The sequence below is a fragment of the Aethalodelphis obliquidens genome, unplaced genomic scaffold (genome assembly GCF_003676395.1).
Source record: "Aethalodelphis obliquidens isolate GAN/ISIS:26980383/991018 unplaced genomic scaffold, ASM367639v1 scaffold55, whole genome shotgun sequence".
Classification (NCBI taxonomy): Eukaryota; Metazoa; Chordata; class Mammalia; order Artiodactyla; family Delphinidae; genus Aethalodelphis; species Aethalodelphis obliquidens.
In genome coordinates, this window is record NW_020837999.1 from 9525078 (window position 1) to 9537121 (window position 12044).

General features: G+C 36.3%; 1 protein-coding gene across 1 annotated transcript in view; it reads right to left on the bottom strand.

Annotated features, from left to right (window-relative positions):
• Window positions 1-11615, bottom strand: part of MROH9 (maestro heat like repeat family member 9) — a 97813-nt gene extending 86198 nt beyond the window's left edge. The window contains exons 1-2 of the mRNA XM_027086456.1: window positions 11510-11615; window positions 8509-8570 (exon numbers count right to left, since the gene is read on the bottom strand). Coding sequence (XP_026942257.1) covers window positions 8509-8570; window positions 11510-11615 — 168 coding nt within the window. The remainder of the gene's footprint in view (window positions 1-8508; window positions 8571-11509) is intronic.
• Between the last annotated feature and the right edge of the window lie 429 nt (window positions 11616-12044).

The window sequence follows — 12044 nt, forward strand, 5'->3', positions numbered from 1 at the left end:
GAACAATATATTAACTGAAATGAAAACTACACTAGAAGGAATAAGTAGCAGAATAACTGAGACAGAAGAACGGATAACTCAACTGGAAGACAGAATGGTGGAATTCACTGCTGTGGAACAGAATAAAGAAAAAAGAATGAAAAGAAATGAAGACAGGGGCTTCCCTGATGGAGCAGTGGTTGGGAGCCTGCCTGCTGATGCAGGGGACACGGGTTTGTGCCCTGGTCTGGGAGGATCTCACGTGCTGTGGAGCGGCTGGGCCTGTGAGCCATGGCCACTGAGCCTGGGCGTCCAGAGACTGTGCTCTGCAATGGGAGAGGCTGTGACAGTGAGAGGCCCGCGTACCGCAAAAAAAAAAAAAAAAAAAAAATGAAGACAGCCCAAGAGACCTCTGGAACAACATTAAACACAACAACATTCACATTATAGGGTTCCCAGAAGCAGAAGAGAGAAAGAACCTGAGAAAATATATGAGAGATTATAGTCGAAAAATTCCCTAACATGGGAAAGGAAATAGCCACCAAAGTCCAGGAAGTTCAGCGAGTCCCATACGGGATAAATCCAAGGATAAACATGCTAAGACACATAGTAATCAAATTGGCAAATATTAAAGACAAAGAAAAATTATTGAAATCAACAAGGGAAAAACAACAAATAACATACAAGGGAACTCCCATAAGGTTAACAGCTGATTTCTCAGCAGAAACTCTACAAGCCAGAAGGGAGTGGCATGATATACTTAAAGTGATGAAAGGGAAGAAACTACAACCAAGATTACCCTATCCAGCAAGGATCTCATTCAGATTCGATGGGGAAATCAAAAGCTTTACGGTCAAACAAAAGCTAAGAGAATTCAGCACCACCAAACCAGCTCTACAACAAATGCTAAAGGAACTTCTCTAAGTGGGAAACACAAGGGAAGAAAAGGACCTACAAAATCAAACCCAAAACAATTAAGAAAATGGTCAAAGGAACATACATATCGATAATTACCTGAAACGTGAATGTATTAAAAGCTCCAACCAAAAGACACAGGCTTGCTGAATGGATACAAAAACAAGACCCATATATATGCTGTCTTCAAGAGACCCACTTCAGACCTAGGGACACATACAGACTGAAAGTGAGGGGATGGAAAAAGATATTTCATGCAAATGGAAATCAAAAGAAAGCTGGAGTAGCAATATTCATATCAGACAAAATAGACTTTAAGGAATGTTATAAGAGACAAGGAAGGAGACTACATAATGATCAAGGGATCAATCCAAGAAGAAGATATAACAATTATAAATATATATGCACCCAACATAGGAGCACCTCAATACATAAGGCAACTGCTAACAGCTGTAAAAGAGGAAATCGACAGTAATACAATAATAGTGAGGGATGTTAACACCTCACACCAATGGAGAGATCATCCAAAATGAAAATAAATAAGGAAACAGAAGCTTTAAATGACACAATAGACCAGATAGATTTAATTGATATTTATAGGACATTCCATCTAAAAACAGCAGATTACACTTTCTTCTCAAGTGTGCACGGAGTATTCTCCAGGGTAGATCACATCTTGGGTCACAAATCAAGCCTCAGTAAATTTAAGAAAATTGAAATTATATCAAGCATCTTTTCTGACCACAACGCTACGAGATTAGAAATGAATTACAGGGGGAAAGATGTAAATTATACAAACACGTGGAGGCTAAACACTACATTACTAAATAACCAAGAGATCACTGAAGAAATCAAGAGAAAATCAAAAAATACCTAGAGACAAATGACAATTGAAAAACGACAATCAAAAACCTATGGGATGCAGCAAAAGCAGTTCTAAGAGGGAAGTTTATAGCTATACAAGCCTACCTCAAGAAACAAGAAAAATCTCAAATAAATAATCTAACCTGACACCTAAAGGAATTAGAGAAAGAAGAACAAACAAAACCCAAAGTTGGCAGAAAGAAAGAAATCATAAAGATCAGAGCAGAAATAAATGAAATAGAAAGAAAGAAAACATTAGCAAAGATCAATAAAACTAAAAGCTGGTTCTTTGAGAAGATAAACTAAATTGATAAACCATTAGGCAGACTCATCAAGAAAAAGAGGGAGAGGACTCAAATCAAAATTACAAATGAAAAAGAAGAAGTTACAAATGACACTGCAGAAATACAAAGCATCCTAAGAGACTACTACAAGCAACTCTATGCCAATAAAATGGACAACATGGAAGAAATGGACAAATACTTAGAGAGGTATAAGCTTCCAAGACTGAACCTGGAAGAAATAGAAAATATGAACAGATCAATCACAAATAATGAAATTAAAACTGTGATTAAAAATCTTCCAACAGGGAGTTCCCTGGTGGTGCAGTTGTTGGGAATCTGCCTGCCAGTGTAGGGGATGCCATTTCGAGTCCTGGTCCTGGAAGGCCCCACATGCCACAGAGCAACTGGGCCCGTGCACCACAACTGCTGAGCCTGTGCTCTAGAGTCCACAAGCTACAACTACTGAAGCCTGTGCACCTGGAGCCTGTGCAGCAAGGGAAGGCACCACAATGAGAGGCCCGTTAACCACAACGAAGTGTAGACCCCGCTCACCACAACTACAGGAAGCCCACGCGCAGCGGCAAAGACCCATTGCAGCCAAAAATAAATAAATAAATTTATTTAAAAAAAAAAATCTTCCAACAAACAAAAGTCCAGGACCAGATGGTTTCACAGGTGAATTCTGTCAAACATTTAGAGAAGAGCTAACACCCATCCTTCTCAAACTCTTCCAAAAAATTGCAAAGGAAGGAACACTCCCAAACTCATTCTATGAGGCCACCATCACCCTGATACCAAAACCAGACAAAGACACTACAAAAAAAAGAAAATCACAGAACAATATCACTGATGAATATAGATGCAAAAATCCTCCACAAAATACTAGCAAACAGAATCCAACAACACATGAAAAGGATCTTACACCATGATCAAGTGGGATTTGTCCCAGGGATACAAGGATTCTTCAATATATGCAAATCAATCAATGTGATACACCATATTAACAAATTGAAGAATAAAAACCATATGATCATCTCAATAGATGCAGAAAAAGCTTTTGACAAAATTCAACACACATTTAGGATAAACACTCTCCAGAAAGTGGGCATAGAGGGGACCTACCTCAACATAATAAAGCCCATATACGGCAAACCCACAGCAAACATCATTCTCAATGGTGAAAAACTGAAAGCATTTCCTCTAAGATCAGTAACAAGACAAGGATGTCCACTTTCACCACTATTATTCAACATAGTTTTGGAAGTCCTAGCCTTGGCAATCAGAGAAGAAAAAGAAATAAAAGGAATACAAATTGGAAAAGAAGAAGTAAAACTGTCACTGTTTGCAGATGACATGATACTATACATAGAGAATCCTAAAGATGCCACCAGAAAACTACTAGAGCTAATCAATGAATTTGGTAAAGTTGCAGGATACAAAATTAATACACAGAAATCTCTTGCATCCCTATACACTGATGCTGAAAAATCTGCAAGAGAAATTAAGGAAACACTCCCATTTACCATTACAACAAAAAGAATAAAATACCTAGGAATAAACCTATCTAGGGAGACAAAAGAACTGTATGCAGAAAAGTATAAGACACTGATGAAAGAAATTAAAGATGATGTGAAGAGATAGATATACCATGTTCTTGGATTGGAAGAATCAATATTGTGAAAATGACTATATTACCCAAAGCAATCTACAGATTCAATGCAACCCCTATCAAATTACCAATGGCACTTTTTACAGAACTATAACAAAAATATCTTAAAATTTGTATGGAGACACAAAAGACCCCGAATAGCCAAAGCAGTCTTGAGGGAAAAAACGGAGGTGGAGGAATCAGACTCCCTGACTTCAGACTATACTACAAAGCTACAGTAATCAAGACAATATGGTACTGGCACAAAAACAGAAACATAGATCAATGGAACAAGATAGAAAGCCCAGAGATAAACCCACGTACTCATGGTCATCTAGTCTATGACAAAGGAGGTAAGAATATACAATGGAGAAAAGACAGTCTCTTCAATAAGTGGTGCTGGGAAAACTGGACAGCTACATTTAAAAGAATGAAATTAGAACAATTCCTAACACCATACACAAAAATAAACTCAAAATGGATTAGACATCTAAATGTAAGACCAGACACTATAAAACTCTTAGAGGAAAACATAGGAAGAACACTGTTTGACATAAAGCACAGCAAGATCTTTTTTGATCCACCTCCTAGAGTAATGGACATAAAACCAAAAATAAACAAATGGGACCTAATGAAACCTAAAAGCTTTTGCACAGCAAAGGAGACCATAAACAAGACGAAAAGACAACCCTCAGAATGGGAGAAAATATTTGCAAACGAATCAACGGATTAATTAAATTAATTACATCAAGGATTAATCTCCAAAATATATAACCAGCTCATGGAGCTCAATATTAAAAGAACAAACAACCCACTCCAAAAGTGGGCAGAAGACCTAAATAGATATTTCTCCAAAGACATACAGACGGCCAAGAAGCACATGAAAAGCTGCTCAACATCACTAATTATTAGAGAAATGCAAATCAAAACTACAATGAGGTATCACCTTACACCAGTTAGAATGGGCTTCATCAGAAAATCTGCAAACAACAAATGCTGGAGAGGGTGTGGAGAAAAGGGAACCCTCTTGCACTGTTGGTGGGAATGTAAACTGATACAGTCACTATGGAGAACAGTATGGAGGTTCCTTAAAAAACTAAAAATAGAATTACCATATGATCCAGCAATCCCACTACTGGGCATATACCCAGAGAAAACCACAATTCAAAAAGACACATGCACCCCAATGTTCATTGCAGCAGTATTTACAATAGCCAGTCATGGAAGCAACCTAAATGCCCATCGACAGATGAATGGATAAAGAAGATGTGGTACATGTATACAATGGAATATTACTCAGCCATAAAAAGGAACGAAATTGGGTCTTTTGTTGAGACATGGATGGATGTAGAGACTGTCATACAGAGTGAAGTAAGTCAGAAAGAGAAAAACAAATATCATATATTAACGCATATATGTGGAACCTAGAAAAATGGCACAGATGAACCGGTTTGCAGGGCAGAGATTGAGACACAGATGTAGAGGACAAATGTATGGATACCAAGGGGGATAGCTGCGGGGGGGGTGGTGGTGGTGGTGTGATGAATTCGGCAGTTGGGATTGACATGTGTATAAAATTGATGACTAATAATAACCTGCTGTATAAAAAAAGAAAAAAAATAATAATGCACACACATGTACAGTACAGCACAAAAGAGTAAATAGCAGACAAAGATTCCAAGTCTTTATCTATCTAGAGGTAGAATACGCAGATATGGGCGCGCTAATAACATTTTTTCAGCTGAGACAAGTAGGAAATTGTTCTGTTTTTTCCTGTAAGTCTTCCACTGTCCTCTATTCCCTTTCTTCTCACTGATCCCCTACCCTCGATTCCCTCCTAGATCGTTGTCTCCCTTATTGACTTCTAAGTCTGATTTCCATGAATTTTCCATCTCTTTATTAAAACAGCTTCACCATTATTAGTAATACTGAATCCTGTTTATTTAAAATCTTCAACCTCATAATTTATTCACAGGTCTTCCTTGATCCCAAGGGCAGGCAAGATTCTCGGTTTTAGGGTTGACACATTACAGCTTGATGCTTAGACCAGGGACTCTGGAACCAGATTCCATGAATTTGCACCCTGGCTCTGCCACTTGTAAATTATGTGCCAACGGGCAGGTCACCTCTTGCCTCAGTTTCCTCATTTGTCAAGCAGGGATAGTAGTAGCACTTACTCTGTAGGACTTTTGTGAGGATTAAATGAGTTTTTCATGTAAAGCACTCAGAGCATGGCTTACACGTTATAAATGCTACTTAAGTGTTAGCTATTTTTACTATTATTGGAGTGGGTAATGGGGTTTCCTTCTCTCAGAGCTCCCCTTGTCTCCCCTGTCTTTATTTCTCTGAGGTTGTGGCTGTGACCTGGGAAAATATTTTTCTTTTCTCATCTGCCATGACATGACTTGTTGTCCTCTTCCGAGTGGTGATTACTTCTGACCCATTTTGGTGGGAAGGATTTCCACAGTGAGGAAGGAGGAAGGATAATAGGCTGTTGTGGCAGAGCAATCAGGAGATGAGGGTGGATGGGGAAATAGTGGGATGGGTCAAAACTTCCTTCCTTTTGAATTAGTGTTGAAGGTCATTGCAGGGGCACAGAAGGGTGAGCACGATGGATGACTCTGCCGGGAAGAAAAAGCTAAAAACAGTTTTCAATCAAACTGCCCTTTTCCCCGTTCCACCTACTCACCTATGTTAAAATATATTTTAAACATTAATTATGACAGGCTTGTAATGGAGACAGTGAACAAATTTGTTTGTTTTTTCCCCCCAAGAGATTTCAGTTACATTACTTCCTCATAGAATATCACTTACCATGCGATGCCATTTGACACTGGACTGCAGAATCTGGAGATTACTTGCTAGTCAGGGAGAAGAGGGAGAGTAGTTAAAAGGAAATGAACTTTTACCACCTGTTGGAACATATCCCCAAATCTGAAGTTTTATATGACCTTAATGGCAAAGCCCAATGAAGACAGTATGTGCGTGCGCATGCGTGCGCGCACGCATGCGCACACACACACAACTTCAGACAAATTCATTACAAATATTACTAAACAACACTTAACTAAAAGATTAACAAACAGAATACACAGCCACATTAAAAGAATAATGAACCCTAACCAAGAGGTATTTATTCCAAACTTACAAGGATGGTTAGATAAAGGAGGACCCATAATATAATTCTCAATATTAATTGCTAAAAATGTTACATGATCATTTATATTGAGGCAGAAAATTCTGATAAAATTTTAAATCTATTCTTGATAGCAATTCTTAATAAAACAGGTATGTAGTCATTTTCTTAATGTGACATATAAACACAAAAGCCAGAGCCAGATGTAATAAGGATATAATTAGGAGCATTCTCATTAAAGTAGAGAACAAGACAATGATGACCATTATACCACTATCGTTTGCCATTTCTGGACATTCCAGCTAGTATTGTTAGAAAATAGAAATAAATAAGTGTATTAAAATTGGAAAGAAAAAAACTATATTATTTTTAAATTATTTACTTCATGGGAAAGAATATGAGTGCCTTTTAAATTTGTCTATGATATGAGAATGATTTAACTAGAATTGGAGTTATCAATGACTGAAATGTTTGGTAAAATTTCCTTAGAAAACCTTTAGAACCTGATATGTCTTTCTTTGACGGTGTAGCCCTTTGATAATTATTTTTATTTCTTTCATTTTAATTGTTCTGTTTCAATTTTCTAGGTCTTCTGTAATTCTTTTTTTTTTAAATAATGTCTTTATTTTGGGATAATTTTAGATTTACAGAAAAGTTGCAAAGATAGTTTAGAGTTCTCATATACCCCTCACCTTGTTTCCATAGTGTTATCATCTTACATAACCATGGACCATTTGTCAAAACTGAAAAAGTTATATTGGTACAATTTTAACAACTAAACTGTAGGCTCTATTTTTCCACTAATGTCCTTTTCCTGTTCCAGGATCCAAACCAGGACCCCACATTGCATTTAGTCATCATTTCTCCTTTGTTTCCTGTGTTCTGTAATTATTTTGTAATCTTTCCTTGTTTGTGAATTTGACTATTTTGAAAAGGGTACCTGGTTAGATATTTTGGCATGCCCCTCAGGTTGCATTTATCTGATGTTTTTCTCAAGATTTGATTGGAAATATAAGTTTTGGGAAAAATATCACAGAAGTGAAGTGTCCTTCTCATCATGAGAAAGTATCAGATTTTGAATTTATTCAATAGTTCTACTGTTTTTCTCTTATCAGATTCAGGGATGCAGCTTCATCTTTGTGTACTCCTTCTTTCCTTCTGCCTTCCTTGGATTTATTTTGAGGTTCTTTTTCTAAATTCTTGTTGTGGATACTTGATTCAGTTATTTCTGTCCTTTCTGGTTTATAATTCTAAGTGTTCAAAGCTATGGATTTTTCTCTGTGTACTCTTTCAGCTATATGCTGTAGGTTCCAATATGTAGTGCTATCAACATTCTGTAATTTGTGTATTAATTTTCTCTTTAACCTAAGAATTAATAGAATACCTTATATGACACATGGTAAGGATTTTTGTTCATTTCATAAGTTTACTATTGACTGCTAATTTTTTTTTTTTGCATTGTGATTAGAGACTATTTCTGCTATTTCTACATTTTGGAATTTATACAGAAATTTCTAGCCTAACATATGGTTATCTTTTGTGAGTACACCTTTCTGTGGGCATTAGAAAAAAAGATATGTTCTTTGTATTCAGGGCTAGAGATTGATATATGGGTTTCTCTCACTCTCCCACGCACAAATACACACAGTTACCTTTGTCTGAAGTACATCCTAAATTCATACTTGCTTTAATACTCCTTGACGACTTGCTGACAAAGGTGAATTAAAGACTGCTACTACTAATGCTGCAAAAGAGTATTTTGTATTAGTACATAAACCAGTAACTTTCCTATAGCTTTTTTTTTGCTTTATGAATTTTGATGCTACTATATTATATGGTAAGTAGATCATATTAATTTTTGATCGCTGTGTAACAAGTTACCACAAATGTAATGGCTTAAAAAAAAAACACCCATTTATTATTATTTGACAGTTTCTGTGGGTCAAGAAGGTCAGGCTCTCCTTAGGGTCTCACATGGCTGAAATGAAGGTGTCAGTATGAACTGCCATCTCACTTGAGGCTCAGGATCTTCTTCCAAGGTCATTTAAGTTGGTGGCAGAATTCAATTCCTTGAGACTGAAAGACTGAGGATCCTGCTCTTTTGCTGGCTGAGTCTGAGGGCATCTGTCAGCTTGTAGAAACTGTCTGAGTTCCTTGCTCTGTGGCCCCTTCACAAGGCCTTCTCACACTACCAATATGACTTCTGTCTCCAACGTCTAGACCCTGACTCAAAGGGATCACGTGATTACATCAGGCCCATTCATAATATTCCTTTTGATTAACTCGCAGCCAACTCTCTAGTAACCAAATTACATCTATAAAATCCCTTTTGCTGTATTGTGTAACATAATCATATCCCATCATATCAGAGCTCCAGCCTTTATCCTTCCTTAACTTTTCAGCTTCAAGAGGAGGGATTTATACAAGGCATGTATACCAAGAGACAGGAATATTGGAGGACATCTTAAAATTCTTCTTACCACATGAATTTTTATAATTATTTTATCTTTATTATGATTTATAGACTTTCTCATTATGTGATGCTTTTAAAAAATCACATTTAATTCTTTAAGTCTTAATTCAAGCCTAAAAGTCAAAGTTGTCTGAATTAAGATCCTGACTCCTAATTTGTTGTTATTGTTGTTGTTTACATTTTCTTGGTGTACATTTTCCCATCTTTTTATTCACAACCTTTTTTTTTTAACATCTTTATTGGAGTCTAATTGCTTTACAATGGAGTATTTTGTTTTATAAATGTCTCTAGTAGGTAGCATATTGCTGGGTTTTATTTGTAATTTAACCAGACTCCTTTCTCATTATAGATGAGTTCAATCCATTTTGATTTATTTATGGAACATATTTTGGTCTTAATTTTGTTCTATATTTTATGCTTTTTCTGTAGCTGTGGCTACTTTTAAGTCCTTTATTACTTGGTATTTTTTCCTTGACTTTCTTTGTGTGTGAAGTGGTGTGTTTTGTGTGTTTCTTTTATATGAAAGGTTTATATTCCTGTTGTGATTATGATTAAGATGACTCTAACTTTTTGTAATATATTTATTCCTCAAAACTGTAGACCAAACTTTAGACCAAATCTGATTCCCAGTTGTGAGCAAAGATGAAATTTGTTCATCTCTGTTTCCTCCCCTTCCTTAACCCCTATAGATTTTAGTTGATTAAATTACTTAGTGAAACCTTTATGCCTTTTTGTTTATATTACTTGATGACTTATTAATCCCCAAGTTTTAATAATAAAGAATCAATGTCCTTACATTACCTTCCTCCTTATTTCCTAATTTTCCTAGTTTTTTATTTACTAATTATTTCCTAATTTTCCTAATTTTTATTAGTTATATAATTTTCATACTTACAAAGTTTATATTTATATTCAGTTTTGTAACAATAATCCCCACTTTCTTTTAAATAGATTCAGTGCACACTGCATTGGCTTCTCTAGTCATCTCCTGTTGAGCTGAAGTTCATTTTCTATTAATCTCTTGAAGGGAAACACATTCCTTGAGTTCTTTCATGTTACAAAACATTTCTCACACTCACTCTGAGTTAAAGTTAGCCTGAGTATAACATTCTTGGGCCACAATGTTTTCCTCAAGGATTTTATGTGTTCTGTTCCACTGTCATCCAGTATTGCTGTGGAAAATGCTATGGTGAGCTGGATTTTTTCTTCTCCTAGAAAGGTTAATTGAATACTTTTCCTTTTCCTGGATTTCCAAAGCATTCTTTATCTTCGGAAATCAGCAACTTTACTAGGATACTGGTCCTTTGATTGTATAGAGTTAATTTTTCTAGGGACATAGTCTGCTTTTCGACCTATATCTTCATGAAAATTTATATTAAAAATTTTATTTAAATATTTTCTTCTTTTATTTTGGTTCTCTTCTTTGGTGACACCAATTATGCTTATATTGGTCTCTCTTTTTTTTTTTTTTTTTTTTTTTGCGGTACGCAGGCCTCGCACTATTGTGGCCTCTCCTGTTGCAGAGCACAGGCTCCAGACATGCAGGCTCAGCAGCCATGGCTCATGGACCTAGCCGCTCTGCGGCATGTGGGATCTTCCTGGGCCGGGGCACGAACCCGTGTCCCCTGCATCGGCAGGCAGACTCAACCACTGCGCCACCAGGGAAACCCTGGTCTCTTTTTTAATGTCTTTCTAGCTTATCTCAGTCTTGTCCTTCATGCTCCTTACCATATTTTCAGCAATGCTTATTTTCTTTGCACCGTTTCCAACATGACCTTTGTTTTTGTGAGAATATCCTTTCCCCTCCACTTCTGTCCTAAACGGCACTGTTTTTCCCTAAATTCTTATATCTCTGTTTCAAGATTACGTTTTACAGATAAAATTGCCTCATTAAATTATAAAGTCTTTTTTATCTGCTCTGTGATATTTTCCTAGAATTATTTAACTGTCATTATTTTTATATTACATTTCTGCCTTTTTCTTGTAAAATCTTTCTTTTTTTTTTACATCCTCTATTGATTCCATTTTGATGATTACTCAGTATTGAATGTGATGAGCTACTCTCAGATCAAATGTTTGCTGGACTTTCAGATAGAGAAATTCTCCTCTTGACCCAGAACTGTGTGTGTAAATTTGCTCTTTCAGATTTATTCTACCCTTGCTATTTAATCTTGGCAGCTTCAGAATTTACCTCCTCTATCATGACTTACCTGCAACAGTAGATTCTTGGTTGAAAACCAGAACGAAAGAAAGGTGTTCAGTTGCATATTCCATTTCCGTTTTTCTGTCTAAGGTGCTCACCTTGCTTTTCCTCATGCCTCCATCCCCACCAAAAAGCATCATTCATCTTCCCAGGGAGTACCTCTGGATCCAAATATCTGAACAAAAGCTTCATTCCAGAGATGTCATAGTTACTCACAATTTAGCTATTTCACCACTGGAGTGTTTTCATTGTTATTTTCAAAGATTCCGTATTTACTAAATGTTTATTTAGCTTTAGCAAATGTTTCCCCTTTAAAATTCTCACAGGATTGAATACATATGTGAAGAAATTTTAGAACAGATGTAGAATTTCCCCAAGTTTTGCTGGTCTGTGTTTTTATGTGTGCATGGTTTATTTTAATAAAAAATTGATGTGTAAACTATTTAGTCTCATGAGCTTTTCACCACCTGATGAATTTTTCTATTTCCTGACTCCTTGAAATCCAGCTTCATTGAGAAAAATAAAATGTTTTCTGGAGGGGG